The 23,305-nt window shown below is 46.0% G+C and overlaps 1 protein-coding gene across 1 annotated transcript in view; it reads right to left on the bottom strand.

Moving 5' to 3' along the window:
• The window catches only part of WDFY4 (WDFY family member 4), a 253,777-nt gene that overhangs the window by 222,213 nt on the left and 8,259 nt on the right, over positions 1 to 23,305 (bottom strand). Inside the window, exons 2-4 of the mRNA XM_005699347.3 lie at positions 10,628 to 10,878; positions 1,422 to 1,536; positions 418 to 530 (exon numbers count right to left, since the gene is read on the bottom strand). Of these exons, the coding sequence (XP_005699404.2) occupies positions 418 to 530; positions 1,422 to 1,536; positions 10,628 to 10,861 (462 nt within the window). The 5' untranslated portion in view covers positions 10,862 to 10,878. The remainder of the gene's footprint in view (positions 1 to 417; positions 531 to 1,421; positions 1,537 to 10,627; positions 10,879 to 23,305) is intronic.

Raw genomic sequence — 23,305 nt, forward strand, 5'->3', positions numbered from 1 at the left:
CACTGTAATCTGACTCCTGGGGTCCTGGGAGGATTAACTGTGCAGAGCATGGCATGTACCCAGCCCTGCCCTGACACACAGGAAATGGAGTCTGCACACCACCCATCATTGATCCTCACACTAAGCCTAGAGCGGAAGCATTCTTATCTCTAATTTTAAAAGTAACAGCACAACAGAGATGCAAAGAAATCAAATCATTGGTTCAAGGCAGCACACGAGGTGAAAAGGCAGGATGTGAATAGGCAGGATTTCAGACTCTGAAGCCCCCGTTCTTTATCCAAGGGGCGCAGAGGAGGAAAAGCAATCAGTCAGTTTCGTGGAAAGAAAGCACCCTTGAGAAATTCCACTGCCCTGTGCTGGGACATTGGTGAGAAGTGCCCAGGCAGGGAGGCGGGGCCAGTGGGGCCTGGAACTTACGGAATCTGTCCCCGTGAGCACGTACACCGACTTCAGGAGTAGGTAACCATCCTGATCCACGTCCGCGTCTCCCTTCCATCGCAGCAGCTTCCCAGCTGCTACCCGAGCTTGCTCTGGCAACAGTGGGGAGGAGAGAAAGGTCACCAGCAGGGCGGTGCAGTCGCCAGGTCACCCTGCTCCCCCTGCTTGGGCCCCTCTCTCCCTAAGGTTTGCCTCAGCACCCTCACGGCACGTCTACCTCTTGCACGCCCGGCAGTGATGCCTGTATCTATACCAAACATTTCACACTCTGTCAGCATTAATCTCCTTGGAGGGCAGCTTTTATTATGCCATCGTCCCTGTTCAACAACCATCAGTGGCTCCCTATTGCTAAATAATAAGAACACGCTCCTCAGCAATTGGACTTGCCACAATCCAGTGTCTTCTCCCCGCTTTCTATGTCACACAGCCCGTTTTGTCGCAGGGATTCCTCCATCTACACCATGCTCAAGCTATTCCTTCTCCCTGGAATCTCCTTCTGCTCTCAGCCTCATAGCCCAGGCTCTGGGGGTCCACCTCCATGAAGGAAAGCATGTGAGTCAGGAGACCTGTAGCAGGAAATCTGCTTGGCTTTGGTTTTGTGTGTATGTGTGTGTGTATGTGTATGTGTGTGTTGGGGGGGAGCAGCGTGTGTGTGTGTATGTGTGTGTGTGTATGTGTGTGTGTGTATGTGCGTGTGTATATATATCACACACATATAGGGTAGGGCCAGTGGTGTGAGTGTGTGCATCTGTGTGTCCCTCCCAAAAGCAGCAAATTTTCCCAAGTTCCCCTTCTCTTCCCTCTTCTGGCCTTTTCTTTTGTTCTCCAGGGTCCTCAAGGTCAGAACCTGGCCTGCTGTACATGTTCAAAGGCTCTACTCTAACTCCCCTAGAAAGCAGAGAGGGGCTTAGCCAGAGGCCTGGGAGGGGCCCGCAGAGCTGCTTTGCGCTCCATGAAGTTCTCCAGGACAGCTCGTCTCTTACCTGCAGGCTTTCCCACAAGCGCCTTCTGTATTTCTTGGGCAAACTGGTTGGAAACATCTTCAGCCAGCCTTTGAAGACTGGGAAAGCAGATGATCCCCACGGAGTGTTCCCAGGCCTGAAGCGCAACATGCAGGATTCACTCAGTGATGTCAAAGCTACAAAGCCAGGCATCAGAATCACCACCCTGCCAGCCTAAGTCGCTTTCTCGGGTTCACGGAAAGCCGCTGAATCACCCACACTCCAGCTCCCGCTGTCTCTCTACACTAGTGCCTAGGAATTCTTCAACTCATGCTGAGATCCAAACACACCCAGCTTTGACTCTGGGCATCTCCCCTGAACTCACGCTCCTGAAACACCAAACACGCCTTACTGAACCCGTTGCCTTCCCCCCAAACCCAATGTTTCTTGTCTCAGGGAATGGCCGCACCGAGCACTCACCTGCTCTCCTAGGAAATTCCAAGAGGGACTCTCTAGGTCCCTCCTCCCTCCCCTTCCTCACCATCACCTGCTGGGTCTCCCTGATTCTCCTCTTATACTCTTGTCAAACCTCGTGCAAATGTTTTAGTTTGGTAGTGCAAGTATTTCTTTCAGATAAATTCTGAAAGATAGAATTGTAGATTTTAAAGAGTGGGATTTTCCATTGCTGTTCAGTCGCTCAGTCGTGTCCGACCCTTTTCGTGCAACCCCATGGGCCGCAACACACCAGGCTTCCCTGTTGTTCCCTATCTCCTGGAACTTGTTCAAACTCATGTCCATTGAGCCAGTGATACTATCCAATTAAAAGAGTGTTTTTTTCCCTTTTTTTTTAGCGATTTGGTACCTATTACTAACTACTAACTCACTCTCCAGAAAAAGTACCAGATTAGCCTCCAAGGGCTCCCTGGAAAAGGGCTGATTTCTCCCCACCCACACCAACATCGAGCACTGTGGTGCTTTTTCATCCTAAATAAGAAAACTTACAGAAGAAAAAATATCTCATTTCAGTTGCAGTCTTTGGGTAACTAGAGTGGATGAACACTTTTAATGCCTTTTGAATTGTCTGTTCTTACTCTTAGCCTATTATTCTGTTAGGTTTTTCATTATTTTCTTATCTATTTTTAAAATCTTTTTATGTACAGAAATCATTAACCTTTGGCCTATAACATTATCTCAATTTTTCGGACTCTGTCATTTCATCTTTAAATGTGGTATTGCTTGGTAAACTGTACAGAAATCTGAAATTCCTATGAAATGAAATTTCTCAGTCCACTCCTTTACTTTCTGGATTTAGCTCCAAGCTTAGGAAATCCTTCCCCAGTCCAACTTGTTGCTGTCATTGTTTTTAGTCTCCCATTTCTTTTAATTTCCTTTAAATCCTCTCTTATCTGTCCCTTTCATCTCTATCCAATCTGGTCTTCTTCTTCTTTTTTATTATTATTATTATTTTAATTTTTATGTTTACTTTATTTTACTTTACAATACTGTATTGGTTTTGCCATACATTGACATATATGGGGAGGGAGGTGGGAGGGGGGTTCATGTTTGGAAACGCATGTACAACCGTGGTGGATTCATGTCAATGTATGGTCTTCTTTTTCCTCAGACTTTCCCTGATTATTGTTTAAAATACTATTTAATAGAAGTCTTACAATTCTGCCTGGGATGCCAGACTCGCTCCAGAATTTCCTCCAGTTTCCATAGTAATCCTGTTCCCAGGTCTGCTTTGCATGTGAGTCCTTTCCCTTTGTTCTCCCGTGTCGTCACAGGCTGAGTACAGAGCAGAGTGACTATCCTTGGCCCCGAACTTGAGTTCCTGGCAATTCCTGACCCCAGGTTCCCACCAGGGAGGTAAGCTGTTGTGTGCATTCCTGGCAATTAGAGGCCACTATGAAATGCAGTTTGCCAGACTGTCATCCACTGCTCCCACTCACCAGCCATGTGAAATTATATTCCTTCCCAAAGGCCTGACCAATTTTTTTTAAAGCTGAGATCCTTCTTCTAGAAAGGGTGAGAAAGACACAAAATTTCTAAAGGGAAATCATTCTCAGTGTGTTTCCTTGCAACAGATACTACGTTTGTTTAAAAGTTAAAACCTTTAAAACTCTTCTTGATATAGAAAGACACTACATACAAAACAAGGACGCAGACTGCAGATTGGGGGAAAATATTTGTAATGCATGTAACTGACAAAAGGCCGGTATTTAGACCCCTATAAATTAATTTTTTAAAAGGCTGATTTTTTAAAAACAGGCAAATGAAGCAACAAACAATTTATTGAAAGATAAATAGAAAATTACTAATAATCAGGGAAATGCAAACTATAACTGCAAGAAGATATTTTATACTTTTCTGGTTAGCAGAAATGAAAAATCTGACAACCCCAAATGTAGGGAAAGTGAGGAACCATGAAACCCCCCTACCCTATGCTGGAGAGTTACTTGAAAGAACCTCTTTGAAGAAGCATCTAACATGATTAAATAAAGCTAAGGGGGCACATGTCCAACCACCCAGCAATTCCAGTGCTAGAGAGACGTCTCTAAGCATATCCCTAAACATGCTGACATGTGTGCACAGATGATATGAACAAGAAATATCTATGCAATGTTATTTTTGATTGGGAAAAAATTAATGTTCATCAGTAGGATAATGAATGATTTGTGACAAATTTATACAAGGATATCACATAGCACTGAAAAAGAAAAAAGAAATAGAGCTGTATCAATACAGATAAATCCCAGAAATAGAATGTTGTGGAGAAAGCAAACTGTGAAAGGATATTACAGTTTGAATCTACAAAAACTTGTGAGACTATACACAAACTACATGATATTATTACTTATGGTTATAAAAATACACCCATATTATTGTATAATTTACATACAGTTTTATAGGTATCTTAGAATGATACCATAATATACTTTTACAACTTGCTGTCTCTTTATCTATCATTTCGCACAGGGCATGTTAATTCAGCAGGTTGGGAGTTACCGGTGGGAGTGAGCAGAAGGGGAATAAGTGCTTGAATTTACACACAGGTGGCTTTAGTTTATCCGAAATGCTGTATTTCTTTTATATGGCTGGTGCATGTGTGCATGCTAAGTTGCTTCAGTCCTGTCTGACTCTTTGTGACCCTGTGGACTGTAGCCCTTCAGGCTCCTCTGTCCATGGGATTCTCCAGGCAAGAATCCTGAAGTGGGTTGCCATGCCCACCTTCAGGAGATTTTCCTGACCCAGGGATCAAACCTGCATGTTACTTCTCCTGCCTTGACAAGCAGGTTCTTCACCACTAGCACCACCTGGGAAGCCCATATGGGTGGTGAGTACCTGGCTATTTATTTTGATTTGAACAAAACTTTGTATCTGAAATAGTTAAAAACTGTTCAGCCCTATAAATGAACACAGTCACACCTTTCCTTTGTAAATAAAATAAAGCAAATAAACAGTATATCAGAACTTTGCTAAAACTACAAAAACAACTAGGTGAATTTCAAGCACTATTTTACATAGGAGACCTCCAACAAATATTTGATACATGAATGTATGATGATGGGACCCACATTATGCAGAATAATGGCCAAATGTGTTGCTGGGTTTGTGCCAAATGCTGTGACAAGCACTGACATGCATCGTTTTCACTAATCCATGTAACATACCTTTGGGATTGGTATTATTATTATTCCCACTTTACAGAAACTGAGGCAGAACCAGACAGTAACCTGAGATAACCAGTTAAGCAGCAGAGTGAAGAGCTGAATTATCTCACACATACCAAGATAGCATGTGCCTGTCTACGAAATGTATGGCTACCGCCTGGAAACCAGCTATCACCTGGAAAAGTTCATCTCTGGAGAGAAACGTCAGTCCTCCTGGCTGGGAATTTCAGTGGTACCATTATTTCCTTCCCCAGGACTAAGAACTCTATGATATCTTCCTAACAAATGTCCGTGCCTCCTCCCAGCGCTGGCAAACCCTCAAAAGGCTGATTTGCAGGCAGTTGACTCAGAGGCATTGAGACTGTCTTTGAGCAGTGGGACTCCAGGAGGCACTCTACAATAAAGCTAATTGGGCCACTGTGAGCTGAATAGTAATTGTACACTCAGCCAGATTCTCCCAAGGCTCACACTCCTTCCTGGGACCATGATGGCTACTTCTGGAGGCCCCATGAACTCTTTCGGGCCATTGGGGTGCTATTTAATGCACAGAGGCAATCATTTACTGAATGGTACCATGGAGACCCCGAAGAGTTAAGGCGACTTTCAAAAGGAACTAATTTTTTCCCCAAATTGGGATTTGCATGCTGGGAGAATATTGCTCAATATTTTAAAAAATTTTTATTCACTTACATTCTCTGTGCTGCACCATCATGTCTTGCGGCTGTCCCCTCCCATGGAAAAAAGAAGAAGAAAGTGATGCTCTGGTCTCCAGAGCATAAGGAATGACAGCAGCTCTAGAGGAAATGAGAGAAAACCTTGGCTTTGAAAGACAGAGAACCTGGTCAGTTTTCAAGCGTGACTGCCATATTGCTATCTCTTCATTGCTGCAAAGTTTGATGATTTGGCCTTTAAGTAAACTCAAAACATTTCAGAGACTTTACATGAGTTTCCCCTGCTAATTCTCTCCTTTGTAAGCAGAAAAAAAAGTGATGCATCAAAAGTTCATTAACATAACAAAAATAGTGTTCCCCTGAGAAGGGAATAAACCTTGTGGCAGGCCCCACTCTGAAGTGGATTAGGGCCAGAGATGAACAAGAAGGCGTATTTATCCTCACCCTCCCCTCTGGATGCCACACTCGGAAATAACTCTTGGTCACCCTTGTTATTATATTTAATGTCACTTCTCTCTCTTCCATAGTCAGTTGAGTCCATGCTGGGTTTGTATAAGAATAATTGACCACATCCAACAGTATAAACTGTGTACCACTGGCTGAGCAGTTAGCCTAAGAGTACCTATGCACACACACACACACACACACACACACACACACACATACACAAATACAACTGACTTAGTTTTAATTCCAATCCCCAGCACTAGGAAATAAATGGATTCCTGCTTGTGTTACCCACTGTTCTGATTATCTATTGCTGTATAACAAACAAGCCCAAATTGAGTGGCTTAAAATAACAGCAATCATTTATTTTTCTCATGGACCTGCAGTTCAGGCAGAGCTCAGCAGGAACAGCTTTTCTCTGCTTCCCTCGGCTGGGGTGGTGAACAAGGGCTAAGAGATCCGAGATAGCACACTCACATGGCTGGAAAACTGTGCTGGCTATCAGTAGCAGCGCAGCCGCAATGTCAGGAGCTTCGGTTCTCTCCACATGGGCTTTTATTCAGGGCTGCCTGGGCTTCCTCACAGCATGGCAGCTGGGGTCTAAGAGCAAGTATTCCAAGTGACAGGGAGAAGCTACAATTCTCTTGAGACCTGAGCCCGGAAATGTCATTTTTGCCCCATTCAATTAGTCAAGCCATCACAAACCCATCCAGGTTCCAGGGGAGGGGACACAGATGTCACCTCTTGAAGGGAGCAGTGTGAACCTATTATCAGTATCCCTAATCTACCAAATGCATAGAGTTGCCTTTTCCCCCATGTCATCCCACCCCTGAGATTGTCTGTCCCAGACAGGGAGGAATTTTACACTAATTGCCAAGGATTCCCCATCGTCTAGCTGCCTGCTTTCTCTCAAAGTACATACTCTAAGGACAATCTTCAACAACTACACCTGTGACTCTAGTTTCTCCATCTATTATTGCCCAATATCTATATGCAATGAGAGGATGCGAATGGTTCCCTTTTCCCTAAAGCAAAGTTAACGGAAGGCCAACAGGACCTGCCCATACTTGTCAGAGGAAGGCCTTCTCTTGCTCTAAGAGCTTGTGATAGGAAGGTTTCAGAAAGACCAAAGCCCAAGGCTCTTGGCAGGGAAAGAACAATGGTCCATTGAATCCTTCCTGCCAGCACCACTCTGCACCCTGGGAAGTCACCGGCTCTGTGCTGCTTCCTGCGTGATCCAATAAAACCACCTCCTTGTCTGCACCATTCTGGAGTCACCTCCCTAAACAACACGAGTGCAAGGAGTGGCAGTCTTTCTGAACTCAAGGAGACCCAGGAAAGTCTTGACTGGCCACCCGCCATGGGAGACGGCTTTTAAGTCCTGACGCTGCTAAGAGGGTTCTTTGCAAACAAACTTAAAGAACTCTGTTTTATGGATATACAATTCAGAAGGAAGTGTTTACAAGCTTGACTTCCTACATTGTAATCCAATGGCCATACTCGGGCTTCATCTACAGCTCAGATTTTATCTGCACTACAACCCCTCCCCCCAAGAAAAACCAACTTCCCACCTCCCCCATGTTCCTTTCTGCTAACAATTCTTAATTAAGAAGCTTGAGAGCTATAGTTCTGGCAGGATTTTATTGGTCAGAACTTAATAGGAAGAGCAGGTTTGTAGACATATGGGCCTTAAAAGGATATAGATTTTAAGAAAAGGATAACAAAAAGAAAGAAAGAAAAAGCTGGTGACAGTCTGCCTCTACAGGGCTCATCAGAGGTGGGCTCGAGAGATCCAAAACATGGCAGATTTTGTCAGCAGTTTTGGGGATCATGGTAACTAATAGGATTTCAAGCCGTACATGTGTAGTCAGTTTCCGGGAGACTGGTGCTAGGGAATGGGCACCATGTCTACGTTCCATGTGCTGTGGACTTTACAACCCCCATCTGATCTCCCCTCACAGTATCCCAGCAAAGTGGTACTGATTCCACTCTACAGATGAGGAAATGAAGGCTCAGTAAAATTTAGTAGCTTGCTCAAGGATGCTCAGCTAATAAGCAGTGGAGCTTGGTCTGGAGCCCTGCTGTTTGACTCCAAATCCCATGTATTCAACAATAGGGCCATCGTTCTTCCTGTAATGAGGAAAGGGTTTGGGAAACAGGAACCAATATTGATGTTAGGTTAATAGGGACCACTAGCTATCCATGAGGTCAGTGTGTATATAGGATCAGGTAGCACAGATCAGTGATGTGGCTTGGGTGTATTAGAGAGTGAGGGACTAGGGTAAACTAAGAGGCCAAGGCCATTTTCTGTTTAAAGAGGTGCCCCAACCGTCTCCATCCAATTATCACTATTGGAGCTACAAATATTTTCAGAGGAATCTGAAATCTGAGTCTCACATGAAAACTTTCCACTTTGAAGAAATGGCACCAATTCATTTTTGAATGAATTCAATTTTGAGAGTCCCGTGGACTGCAAGGAGATTAAATCAGTCAATCCTAAAGGAAATCAGTCCTGACTATTCCTTGGAAGGACTGAAGCTCAAGCTGAAACTACAAGACTTTGGCCACCTGAAGTGAAGAACTGACTCCTTGGAAAAGCCCCTGATGCTGGGAAAGATTAAAGGCAGGAGGAGAAGGGGACGACAGAGGACGAGATGGTTGGATGGCATCACTGACTCGATGGACATGAGTTTGAGCAAGCTCTGGGAGTTGGTGATGGACAGGAAAGCCTGGCGTGCTGCAGTCCATGGGGTCATAAAGAGCTGGACATGACTGAGTGACTGAACTGAATTCATTTTTAATTCCTAGAAGCCAAACAAACCATTTTAGGTCCTACTCAGTATCCTCTGTTCTGGACAGTTACAGGTAAAACCTCTATTGGTCTTCCTTACTTTCATAGCACCAGGCCCAAAAGAGATTATAGGAACTCAATAAATAGCTCCTCTGTCCATGGAATTCTCCAAGCAAGAATGTTAGAGTGGATAGCCATTCCCTTCTCCAGGGGGTCTTCCCAACTCAGGGATCAAAACTGGGTCTCCTGCATTGCAGGCAGATTCTTTACCATCTGGGCTACTCGGGAAGCCCAAATATTTGTACAACAAAAGAATGAATTCTCAAATCAACAATCTGGAGAGAGGCAAAGAGGTATGAAGCCCTGGCTCCCAGGTGCAGAGCCTTTCATCAGAGCTAGGGCTACTCAGAGGGGTGGGAATGATACAGTGCTATGGCCGAACCCATACGCTTTCCCAGTGACTTGGTGGGTGAGGGGCAGCGATTCTCACATTTTTCCTTTTTAAGGCAAAGTTGATCTGAGAACTGGGTAAAATTGCCTCCCAGAAGTTGGAGTCATCAAAACAGGAAGGGCTGGGAATGAGAAACCTAAGTGGCCTCTCTTTATCTAGTTGCTCTTTTCCAGTATGTTCCCTATGCATCAGTTATCCAATCTGCAAAATGGGATATATGGAACATACTCGTCCAAAACACGGGGAAAATTATGAATTCATAGACAGTAAGTTACTTAGCAATTTTTTACAGAAAGGCATGCCTAAGTATTCAGTGCATCCTATAAATATGATCCCAAGAAAATTCTGAGTCATCTTTGGAAATCATTAAGTATTTCTGGTTAATAGGTTAGAGGAAACATATTAGCAAAGGGATTTCCCAATAAAAATCTACCAAAGCCTCCACCTGGATATCCAAGTCTATTTTCAAATGTGAAAGTATCTCATATTCTCCATACTTTGAATGTAAATACTGGATTTTGCAATAATATCCCAAAATCAATGGTCAAGCAAAAACTAAGTCTTCAAAAAAGAGGCTTGTTTAACTCTACAATTAGACTTTAACACACTCAACTCCAAGGCAGACCTCATTAGCAGGAACTTTATTCCAAGACAATAAAGAAAATTCCTTGTACCCAAACTGTTCTCAGCTGCCACCAGCCAGAGTGCCAACCCAGTGGACAGGCTGGGCTTTTCCTGTGTGTCTGCAGCCAAGGAAGGGAATACTGCTCTGCTGCTCCCCACTGATTACATCTCAGTTTGAGTGATTGACGCAGCTTAGGTTCTGACTCTCCCAGGCCCTGGTGTTGAGTCTCCAGCCACCCTGCCACTCACATGTCAGGACACGGATTCCTTTCTTGGCTTCCAAAGGAGCAGGTTTCTCCTCTGGCTCCTAAGCAGGGATTGAACAATATCACTGTTGAACAATGTCCTTTTTTAACTAAAGAGACAGTAATACTCAAGAGCCAACTGTCCATCCTTTCCAAGTCCATCCTCACCCTGGAGATAAACCGTGTTGCTATCTTTATTAAATAGCACAACACTCTCCTCTAAGCAACCAATCAGAGACCACTCGTGATGATATTAAAACCACCGACTCCAGCTTCCAATCATCCCAGAAGGGTCCCCAGAGTGCTGTATCATCTTTTTACAGTTTCAAAAATTAGAATACCAACCTTTAGGAACAGTGGGAGAAGATTCAACAGGCTCTTCTGTTGTTCAGCCGGGCTCCTGGGAGCCAACTGCTGGTATTCCAGAAACTTCCTTTCTAGCGTCTCCCAGAGGGCAGTGGGGCCGGGGGTCTGCCCTCCTGGTGGGAAATCAGGCTGCGCAGCATCAGGCTGGCCTTTAGTTTTGGAACCTGGATCCTCAGCTCTGTCTTCAGTCTCCGAGACATCTTTCGCCTCCATGCCTCAGCAAAGCAAATCTGAATTAAGAACAAAAGAGAAAACTGAACAGTCCCATCACAACACTTTCTGATGAAGCTGATTGTGGAACGAAATATCATCCTCATTTAGCCTAGTTCCTATAGCGGATGGTTCCTCTAAGAATCTGAAACTGACTAAAATAAGGAACACTTCTGAAGAAAGAGGTTCCAACCTAGATGTGGCTCATACTGACAGTCCAACATTTGCCCGGCACCATCCTGGGCTGTTTTACACAGACTCCCTCACAAGGGACATGGGCACTCTTATTTTCTCTGCTTAAGTAAGGAAACTGATGATCCAAAAGGCACCCAGGCAATGAGACGTCCAGCTGAAATGTAAACCTTTAATACCAAACCTATTTTTTTTTTATTATCTGACACTACTCCTCTTTAAGAATGCTGAGTAAATAGAAAAAGCATGTAAATGTCTCTCGATATTTGCAGAGGCATGTAATTCCATATCTTCTATTTTAACTCCATCACGTGAGACTAAAAGGGTGCAAGTTCTGCCTTCTCAGCATTATTAGCTTCACACTCAATACTTTTAGAGAACTTTACCCTCAAAATGACTCTTGAACTCCCCAAGTTAGCTTTAAAGAACCTCTCTGTTAGTACACACAAAGCCGACGTTTACAAGCTGGGAAGCCGGGGTCAGCAGGCCTGAGGACAGGAACAGAGGCCGTGTGCGTGTGCCCAGTTGCTCGGCCCCGTTTGACTCTCTGCAGGCCCGTGAACTGTAGTCCTCCCGGCTCTTCTGTCCATGGGATTTTCCAGGCAAGAATGCTGACAGGGGTTGCCATGCCCTCCTCCAAGGGATCTTCCCAACCAAGGAATTGAACCCGTGTCTCTTGTGTCTCCTGCATTGGCAGGCGGATTCTTTACCGCTAGGGCCACTGGGAAGCCCATAAAACTGGCCAAAGGCCTATTTACCAGATCAGTAGCCCTGAGAAAGTGCTGCTATTTGTGCCTGTGACTGTTCGGTTGCCATACTCTGCTGCTGGGGCAGGACAGGCCCCCAGCACAATAGAAGCTTGTCTGTTGTTTGTCTGTCAGGAGTGTAGGAAACTTCGAGCAGAGACCAAAGTGCCAAGGTTCCCTGCAAGACGCCCTTCCCAACCATGATGGCACCATGATGGGCACATAGGTGCCCATCCTAGAATCCAGCCAGCAACTGACAGCCACCAACCGAGGGATGGCGACCAGACAGATGGACACAGAGGTGGGTCCACAGTGTTTTTCTCTGGGCTAAGAAGCTGAGGAGGCTCATCGTGCTTTATTCTGAGCCCAAATACAGAATCCTTGCAGCCTAGAATTCCCACTAACTAAAGATCACATGGCCGAATGAGCCATCCTCTTTTGAAATGTTCTCACCTTTTAGGTACAAAGCTTCTTGAGCCCCTGCTCTTCTTCTATCAAACATACTCTCACACTTCATTTGCAGAAGTCATTTTCTTATATAAAAGTCATGTACATTCAGCATCAAAAATTGGGAAGGAAAAAAATATCAGGAAGAATATCAAGCAGGCCTACATCCAGAAAGTTGACCATTGATATTGAAGCTTTTCTTACAAATATATTGTTTAATAATATCATTGAAACAAACTTTTTTTCTTCCTTTTTTTTTAATTTTTATTTTTACTTTATTTTACTTTACAATACTGTATTGGTTTTGCCATACATTGACATGAATCCACCACAGGTGTACATGCCTTCCCAAACATGAACCCCCCTCCCACCCAAACTTTTTATTTGTGCTTTTGCTTTCATTGGTTGGTTGGCTGGGAGCTCATTGGGGTTTATTTATTTCCATTTGGGGCTTGACCCTCAGTTGCAGAGCTTCCCAGGTGGCTAAGTGGTATAGAAACCGCTGGCCAAGCAGGAGACACAGGAGATGAGGGTTGGGTCAGGAAGATCCCCTGGAGGAGGAAATGGCAACCCGCTCCAGTAATCTTACCTGGGAAATCCCATGGACAGAGGAACCTGGCAGGCTCTAGTCCGCGGGGTTGCAGAGAGATGGACGGGACTGAGATCCCAAGCACTCAGCACCTCAGGGGCAGGTGGCAGCTGCCTCACATTTCTCAGCCTCAGCACCATCTCCCTCCTGACCAGGCCCAGGTTCCTCTCTGGCGCTGATTGTTTATTCACTTTTCCCTAGACTCTTCATCCCCCATTCCCGTCTACTCCACCCCACCCAGCCCACCTGCATGATAGCGTGGGTCCTTATAAAACACGGCACGATTTCTGAGGGCATCATTTTAATTTCCCCCAATGCCTTTTTGCATCTTTCCTCAACTTACTTCCTCACTCAACATTATGACTTCAGACCCAAGCATGTGGCTCTGTATTTGTCAACCTCGTTTCCTCTCATTGTTGCTCCACGTTACACACTGGGCATCCTGTGACTGTTCGACTTGTTCACTCCACAGTGGATGGGCCGATTGCCTGAGACTTCTTGTCCTGCCTCCATCCTGTCCTGGACATTCCCACCAGGCTCCCCTCACAGGGCTGCATGTGACTGGCTCTGGGTACATACACCTAGGCAGGGGTGCTGAGTCAAGAATGTATGTCTCTTGATTCAACCAAGTACAGTCGACTAAGATGCCTCCAGAAAGCTGGTGCCAAGCCACACTCCCCCACCTCCAAAGGCTCCTCTGCCATCTCCTACACACCCCTGCTGGACATCACCCTGCTTTCTAATATTTGCCGATCAGATTGAAGTAAAGTGACCCCGCATGCTAATCCTCATCTCTCTCACCAATGAGTCTGAGCATCTCTTTATATGACTCACAGTCTTTCGGATTTCCTCTTCTGAAAAATGACCATTCAAAACCTTTGCTTATTTGTCTTTGCCTATCTTTTTCTTGTTGCTTTGAGACAGTATATTCTAAAAATAGATCTCGTGTTGCCTTTAAAAATAGCTAATATCTTCTCTCAATCCATTTCCTCATAAATTAGTTCATGACTTTTTTATGTCACAAAAAAGTATCATGACTACTTCCTATGTTGTTAAAAATCCCCTACATCTTCATTTTTAATGGTGTGTAGTGCCTGGAGAACCATGCTGATCCTTCATTAAACTGATCCCCTACATGTAGGCATGTAAGTCATTTCTAATTATTCACCGCTGTAAGCAACACTGTGATGATAACACTGATGTCTAAGCCTTTTCATCTATTCATGGTTAAACAACAGTTTACATTCCTAAAAGGAAATAGTTTACATTCCTAAAAGGAAATAGCTGGATTTAAAGACAGGTAAAATTTTTAGGCTCTTGACACATATTTCCAAACAGCTTTTCCCAAAACACCTCATCAACGTACAGTCTTCCTACCAAGCACGTGCCGGATTTGACACTTCCTTAGTTACTGCTTTTTTTTTTTTCAATTCTTGCTGATTTAGTTTAAAAGCTGATTAAATGGCATCCAACGGGCACATGAGAAGAGGCTCACCATCGCTAATCATCATGGAAATGCAAATCAAATCCACAATAAACTACCACCTCACACCTGTCAGGATGGCTATCACCAAAATGAACACAAGTAACAAATACTGACAAGGTTTAGAGACAAGCAAACCCTTGTAGACTGTTAATAGAAAAGTAAGTTGGTGTAACCTCCATGGAAAACAGTATGGAGGTTTCCCAAAACCCTGAAAATAGAACTACCTTATAAGCCAGAAATTCCACTGCTGAGTATACATCAAAAAACAAAACAATAATTTGAAAAGATAGAGGCAACCCAACGTTCATAGCAGCATCATTTACAATTGCCAAGATACGGGAGCAGCCTAAGTATCTATCAGCAGGTCCACGGGTAAAGAAGATGCGGTACTATGTACAGCTATATGACTCAGCCATAAGAAAGAACGAGCATTTGGCATTTACGTCAACATGGATGAACCTGGAAGGCATCACACTAAGTGAAGGAAGGCATACAGAGAAAGACAAATCCTGTATGGTATCACTTATAGGTAGAACCTAAAAAATAAAAGGAACTAGTGAATATAACAACAACAAGAAATAGACTCACAGATACAGAGAAAAAACTAGCGGCTACCAGGAGGGAGTGGAAGAAAGCAAGACAAGATTGCGGTAGGAGAAAAAGAAGCATAAAGTACTAGGTATAAAATAAGCTGTAAAGATGGGGCTTCCTTGGCAGAGCTAGTGGTAAAGAACCCACCTGCCAACGCAGGAGACATAAGAAACGTGGGTTTGATCCCTGGGTCAGGAAGATCCCCTAGAGGAGGCCATGGCAGCCCACTCCACTGTTCTTGCCTGGAGAATCCCATGAACAGAGGAGCCTGATGGGCTACAGTCCATGGGGTCGCAGAGAGTTGGACGCAACTGAAGCAACGTAGCAGCAGCAGCAAGCTATAAAGATAGGTTGCACAACATGGGGAATATAACCAGTATTTTTTAATAGGCATAAATGGAGTATAACCTTTAAACACTGTGAATCGCTGCATCTCTCTGTTGTATCTCACCATGTATTTTGTTAGATGTGTTTTTGTCTGCCTGCTATTCAGTGCCCTTTCAGGCTCCTTGTGGTGGTTTTCTGGTGTCAGATAGATGCCACGTGTTCTCATTTCAAAAGCTCCCTGTAGGGGAATCCCAACTGTTCCCCTGGCATGAATTACCCCCAAGAGCTGCATATCCACTAAATGTCAGCTTTGCGAAAGGAGACCGCTGCACCTTCATCAGCTGCTGCTTCTGCTGCTGAGTCGCTTCAGATGTGCCCGACTCTGTGCGACCCCGGGGACAGCAGCCCACCAGGCTCCTCTGTCCCTGCGGTTCTCCAGGCAAGAACACCGGAGTGGGTTGCCATTTCCTTCTCCAAAGCATGCATGCATGCTAAGTCGCTTCAGTTGTGTCTGACTGTGCGACCCCATGGACAGCAGCCCGTCAGGCTCCTCTGTCCCTGGGATTCTCCAGGCAAGAATACTGGAGTGGGTTGCCATTTCCTTCTCCAACCTTCATCAGGGGTTGGCATGAAGTAGAAGCTCATAAAATGTTACTATATGAACAAATGAACAAATGAACCTGCATGCTGGTGGCAGCCAACCTCTCTGTATACAGCCCAGACCTCGCTGCTAATAAGTCCTTTTTCTACTTGGATTTCCCCCAGACTCTGAAAGCCATTATATCTCAATCAAACAGACATTCTCATCATCAACAAAACCAGCCTAAGTCCAGCACAGACATCACAGTACACAGGATGAGGCTACAGTCGATCTAGGCTTGACTGTATCACATAAAAGTCATCTTGGGGCTACATCTGCAGGTGCTACTAAATGATTCATTCACTAAAAGGTATCAGAGGCCCTGCTGACCCACCACATTTCTAGGATAAGCAGGTGAGAAGAAATAGTGAGTTTCAAGCTGTGAAAATGTGATCCTGGGGAACAAAGCTGGACACCCAGGGGAAATATCAGAGCCCCTCAGATCCCCTCTGAAGTTAAGAAGCCACGTTTACTAAAGCGTTCCCTTGAAAAGACTGAGATTTTCAAAAAAACAAGAATTTCTAACAAAACGGGATCCGGGAATCGTGTGGAGAAGTTATCTGACTCAAATATCAAGTTGTGGCCTTCTCTCCTGTCCTGTAGGTCTGCTTCAGTTTTGTTTGTAAAGGGAAGGAACTGGGGAGTAGCCTGTCAAGGCCGTATGAAGCACAGCAAGAAGAAACCATTCTAATCCACTTTGTTATCAGGAGCGTCTTCTTTCCTCTGTAAACAGATGCAGGCACCAGCACAGACTCTGGAGCCAGGCTGCTCCATTTTGAACCTCATGGGCTTAGACCAAGTGAAACCTGTCCCAGGCTCAGTGTCTTCATTTGTGAAATGGGATAATAATAGGGCCCCTCAGAGGGAATGGAGTCAGAGCTCTAGCACGGCATTTATCAGAGCCTTCTCGGTACAGGATTTACCTGCATCCCTTCACATAATCTTCCTGCCATCTGGCAATGTCACAGCTATCAGCCTTCGTTTGCAGATGGTACTAAGGCTCAGAGCAGAGAAGTGACCTGCCCGAGGTCCCATTGTGAGTCAGTAGCCCAAGTCGGGTCCACCCTGGGTCTATAGACAGCTCTGCAAACCAGAGGCTGAGCTCAAACAAGGGCTCACTTAGGGCACAGGGAAGAGAGAGGGGCTTGGCCAGGTACCATGCTAGAAAGTGTTTTGGAGAAGTAGAAGTTTGGAGAGGGATGAAAGGAAAGATGACCTGGCAGGATGAGAAGGCTGGAGGCTACAAGGGGTCCCAGGGGACTCCAGGGAAACACAAGGCCCCACTCTGTGCCAGCAAGTTATTTCCCAGTTCAGGTCAGGCTCAGGGCATGTGACACGTAGCCCAGCTTAGTCATGTCCCCTCCGCATGCCTCACCAGGCAGACTAGAGGCCCTGCCTTTCTGAAGCCTGGATGTGGCTGTGAGAGACAGGCACCTGTGCAAGTACCTGCCCACTCACGCTGCCGCCAGGTAGAGGAGGCTGCAGCGCTGAGATGGGAGTCAAAGGCCTAGAGGCCTGTCCCAGCTTGGTGCTGTGCTGCCTCAAGCAAGCTACTTCCCTTCTCTGAGTTGAGGTTTCTCCTTGTTGAACTGGCCCTGGTGATCTCAGTTCCACCCTCTGGCCTTTACCCACTGACCGCAGAAGAGATGCAGGCCAGTGAGTCAGTGCAGAAGGGCTGGAGAGGTGCTTGAGTGGGCTGAGAGCCTGTGGGTGTGTGTTGTGAAGGGTGCAGGCCAGCTGCTGTGTAGGAGCCAGATGACACGTCTGCAGTGACCTGAGAAGGGGAACTCCCTATGACCTCAGGGACACTGGGGCTGGGAACGTCCATCTACCCTGCACGGATCCCTAGCACTATCGGAGCTTTATAATGTCTCAGAAGCAAAACATCCAGGGCACCCTGCTCACAGCTGCTATGCAGGAGGCCAACACCTGCAGCCTGAAGAGTCATCCGGGTGACTGACACTTGAGCTGCTAAACCCACCTTCAGCTGATTGCTTCATCCCTGACTTCCTGTGGGATGATTTGCCAATGGGTAGAAGTCTCAGGATGTTATATATGATTTAGCAACCCTTGGAGTTAAAATGTCAGGAAGCTATTCTGGAGGAAATGTGTGGAGGTGTGTGGAGCCACCCTCCAATAGGGTATGTCAGAAGAAACCTGGGACTCACTGCATCCTATGGGGAAGCTCAGACCTAGTGGCAAAGAGTTGCTATGATAAAATTCAAGACGGAAGTGCCCCCTCAACACCATTTCTTGTCAGCCTGTATGACTGTTAACCCTTTCTGGATTTACCATCCACATCAGGGGCATGGTCCCCAGGCCCCAGCGCTGGGGGAGCCTCTAAACCAGGTGACAGAGAGCAGAACAACAACTTTCCATGTTACTGCTGCAAACGACCTGCGTTCCTTTCCATTCAAAAGTCAGGTCCTCATTGTATGTCAGCAGATCCAAATGCTGTTGCTCCTGAGTCCACAAGAGCCTGGCCTCAACCTGGAGCTCTCGGGGGGGGGAAAAAAAATCACAAAACCAATCTTGTTCCAAAAACAAGTGCGGGGTGGGGCTCAGCCTCACTTCCTTCCCCACTATTTCATGTTAACAGGAGAGCTTACAAGCAAATGAAAATGGGGAGGGGTGGACGGAAGTTACAATTACTTGGATGCTCCGTTCACTCCACAGCCTACTGTTAATCAAAAGCACTGAGGCGGATAAGAACACTAGCATTAGAGAAAGGTAGATTAAAAGCACACTGAGATTCCAGGATGCGTCTGTGAGAATGTCTTTAAAAAAATAACAAAATCGGTACATGCTGACAAGGATGGAGGGCAACCGCAACCATCACTCTCGCTGCTGTGAATGCAAATGGTGCGGCCACTTTGGAAGACAGTTCAGCAATTTCTGAGGAAGTTAAACATATACTCGCCCCTTACCTTCCTGGGTATTTACCCTAGAGAAATGAAATTTTCTGTTTATATAAAAACCTATACATGAATGTTTATAGTAGGTCTATTCATAGCTGCCAAAACCTGGAAATACGGCAAAATGTTTATAAGGGGTGAATGGACAAAGGAACACGTATCTCTGTATGGCGGGATGCTTCTCTGCAGTAGAAAGGAGCACACTTTAGATCCACAGCAACCTGGATGGGTCTTGAAGACCTTATGCCGAGTAACAGGAGCCAGAACCCTACACACTGCCTAACCTCATTTATGCGCCACACTGGAAAAGGCAAAATTACAAGTACAGAAGACAGATCAGTGCTTGCCAGGGATTTCAGATCAGAGGGTGGCTCCAAAGGGCAACGGGAACGTCTGGGGTGGGAGAAAAGTTCTATATCTTGACCTCGGGGGTGGTCACACAACTAAGTATGTGTGTCCAAAAGGGCACACTGCAAGGGGTAAAATATTGTATATAAATCACATGTCCACCAAACTGACATGAAAAAACACATATGTGGAGGTGTTCTGTTCAGTTCAGTCTCTCCGTCATGTCCGACTCTTTGTGACCCCATGGACTGCAGCACGCCAGGCTTCCCTGTCCATCACCAACTCCCAGAGCTTACTCAAAACTCATGTCCATCGAGTCGGTGATGCCATCCAACCATCTCATCCTCTGTTGTCCCCTTCTCCTCCCACCTTCAATCTTTCCCAGCATCAGGGTCTTTTCAAATGAATCAGTTCTTCGCATCAGGTGGCCAAAGTATTGGAGTTTCAGTTTCAGCATCAGTCCTTTCAATGAATATTCAGGACTGGTTTCCTTTAGGATGGACTGGTTTAATCTCCTTGCAGGGATTCTCAAGAGTCTTCTCCAACACCACAGTTCAAAAGCATCAAATCTTTGGTGCTCAGCTTTCTTTATAGTCCAGCTCTCATATCCATACATGACTACTGGAAAAATCATAGCTTTGACTAGACAGCTTGAGCAATACATGAACCGTGAACTTCCAGATGTTCAAGCTGGTTTTAGAAAAGGCAGAGGAACCAGAGATCAAATTGCCAACATCCGCTGGATCATGGAAAAAGCATGAAAAATCCAAAAAAAAAACCACATCTATTTCTGCTTTATTGACTATGCCAAAGCCTTTGACTGTGTGGATCACAATAAACTGTGGAAAATTCTGAAAGAGATGGGAATACCAAACCACCTCACCTGCCTCTTGAGAAATCTGTATGCAGGTCAGGAAGCAACAGTTAGAACTGGACATGGAACAACAGACTGGTTCCACAGGGAAAAGGAGTATGTCAAGGCTGTATATTGTCACCCTGCTTATTTAACTTCTATGCAGAGTACATCATGAGAAATGTTGGGCTGGAGGAAGCACAAGCTGGAATCAAGATTGCCGGGAGAAATATCAATAACCTCAGATATGCAGATGATACCACCCTTACGGCAGAAAGTGAAGAAGAACTAAAGAGCCTCTTGATGAAAGTGAAAGAGGAGAGTGAAAAAGTTGGCTTAAAGCTCAACATTCAGAAAATGAAGATCATGGCATCTGGTCCCATCACTTCATGGCTAATAGATGGGGAAACAGCGGAAACAGTGTCAGAATTTATTTTTTTGGGCTCCAAAATCACTGCAGATGGTGATTGCAGCCATGAAATTAAAAGACGCTCACTCCTTGGAAGGAAAGTTATGACCAACCTAGACAGCATATTAAAAAGCAGAGACATTACTTTGCCAACAAAGGTCCATCTAGTTCAGGCTATGGTTTTTCCAGTAGTCATGTATGGATGTGAGAATTGAACTATACAGAAAGCTGAGCACAGAAGAATTGATGCTTTTGAACTGTGGTGTTGGAGAAGACTCTTGAGAGTCCCTCGGACTGCAAGGAGATTCAACCAGTCCATCCTTAAGGAGATCAGTCCTGGGTGTTCATTGGAAGGCCTGACGCTAAAGCTGAAACTCCAATACTCTGGCCACCTCATGCAAAGAGTTGACTCATTGGAAAAGACCCTGATGCTGGGAAGGATTGGGGGCAGGAGGAGAAGGGGACGACAGAGGATGAGATGGCTGGATGGCATCACCGACTCGATGGACGTGAGTCTGAGTGAACTCCGGGAGTTGGTGATGGACAGGGAGGCCTAGTGTGCTGCGATTCATGGGGTCGCAAAGAGTCAGACATGACTGAGCGACTGAACTGAACTGAACTGAGAGGGACTTTTGTTGGCAAAGTAATGCCTCTGCTTTTTAATATGCTACCTAGATTGGTCATCACTTTTCTTCCAAGAAGCAAGCATCTTTTAATTTCATGACTGCACTCACCATCTGCAGTGATTTTGGAGCCCAGAAAAATAAATATGGAGGTGGAAGGAACACCAACAGAGAAGCTAGAGGCTAAGGTTTAGGCCCTTCACCTGCTCCTCCTACTGAGGCTGCTGCTCAAAGAGGGTTTCACCAGCATCCCAATCTGATGTGCAGAAATCAGACAAAAACGCCAAACCAGAACCCCGGGCTCCCCAGGCTCCATGAGAGCAACAGAGGGTCTCCAGACAGGAGAGGGCTGAATCAGGCATGATGGGGAAATCATGCTTCAGCCAAGTTCTAGTGGCTGACACAGATGTGGAGCTCTAAATAATAGATCTTAAACATCTAGAAAAGGGGAACAGTAATGTGAATCTCGAATGGTTACTCCCAGCTGGCATAAGCCAGGCTTGGAGCAGGGAAAGACAAGAGAAAAGGTGATCTCGCAGCAAGGACTAGCGACCACCTTAGTGTGGCCCCCACCCTGTCCAGTTAGCAAGAGTCCCCACCTCCTACATCAGCCAAGGGTGAAAAGTACCAGCAGGTGGGAAACAGCAGAACCCTGGGCCCTATCTCCCGTGTTGTATGAGTCAAGAAGAGAAGGAGGCCACTCAGGTTATTTCCAGAAGTTCAAGAATTCCCCTGACGACTAAAATGGGGACTTGATTGGCAGGAATCAGGCAAGTGGGGCGACACCTCCCGTGGCGCTCAACACTTCCTTTTTTTGATTCCACTCCACGCACTCCTGGCCAGCACACACCTCTGTGGTTTTTGCAACAGCAATAAAATATAGGAACTCACAGTGTGCTGGGGAAGGGACCCAGTTTTATATCTCGGTATGTGTACTGACTTCCACATTGCCAAAAATGGCCAGGGAGCAGTTCCCCTGGCCATACCCTCAACGTTTAGCTGTGACAGTAATCACTGTCAACATAAAGATGTGGGCTGGTGAACAAGTGCCCAGTTCCTGTAACTAGGAGCCTCCTCAGTGAGGGGGTTTATCTGTGGCTTGACATCCACTGGAACGTAAGGAGATGCTGCCTAAGTAAGAAGGGCCGTAACTGAATGAGCGTCTAACAGGCCATCAGAGTTCCCTAATCTTAGAAAAGGAAGTATTTTTGTAATCTTTGTAAAGGAAGTATTATTATGTCCATTATACAGATAGGGAGGGCAAGACTCAGAGAAAAACAGGTAGCTTATGTGAAATCAAACTGCTAATAAGTGTTAGAACCAAAGTGAAATGCCGACATTTACTCCAAAGTCCTCAGCTCCTTTCCTCACTCTAGCTTGGCTTGGCACAGTGGCTAACAGTGGTAAAAACAGACCTCAGGGGCAGCTCAGGTACTAGCTGGACACTCTGACTGCCAACACTGCCGGGGTGCTCTGGCTGGTCTTGCAGAGTTGCCACTGACCCTTGGGCATAGGAGGTTTAGCACCACACTGCCATCTGGCCCCCTCACATTGCAGGTGAGCAGGCCCAGAAGAGGACCCTCTGGTTTTGCCATCCCCCCAGGGTAGAGCTGCTCTCTGGGAGCCACAGTTCCCAGGGTTCATTAGCCCTGACACAAGGTGGGCACCCGCTGACCAGTCACTCCTGGACTGACACCAGCAGCACACCCAGTGTTGATCACTCACCCCCCAGGCTAGCCACCAGAGCTGCGGCTCTACTCAGCTTTCTCTGCATGGTGCGTTGTTTGACTGTCACACATACAAGAGGCAGAATCACCCCCTGGTCCACACCCTGGTCCACCTCCCAATCAAGGAAGCACTGGGGAAGCAGACGCAGTAGGACAGGTGCTGGGCAGGGAGGTGCCTGGCTGTGGGGCACAGAAGAGGCTCGCGGCCCAGCCCAGAGAGGGGTGTGCTGGTCTGGGAGGGCGTCTCGGAAGGGCCTCTACCCAGGCTGGGCACTGAGGGATAAGGAGGAGGTGTATCTGAAGCAAAGCAGATGGACACTCCAGGCAGCACATGTGTTCAGGGATGTGGGTAGGGTTCAAGGCTGGGGCACAGGGAGCAGGGATGGGGTAAGGGTGGACATGGACATGGCCCTCATCCCAGGCAGTGTGTGGGCGGCCCTGTGGGGCTCTCAGCATGGAGCATCACAGAGCCTGTGGGAACAGGAGGCAGGGAGAAGGATGCTACAATACAATGTCTGACATGCACCTTTGGAGCAGGAGTCCAGCATGAAGGG

The sequence above is a fragment of the Capra hircus genome, chromosome 28 (assembly GCF_001704415.2).
Source record: "Capra hircus breed San Clemente chromosome 28, ASM170441v1, whole genome shotgun sequence".
Lineage (NCBI taxonomy): Eukaryota > Metazoa > Chordata > Mammalia > Artiodactyla > Bovidae > Capra > Capra hircus.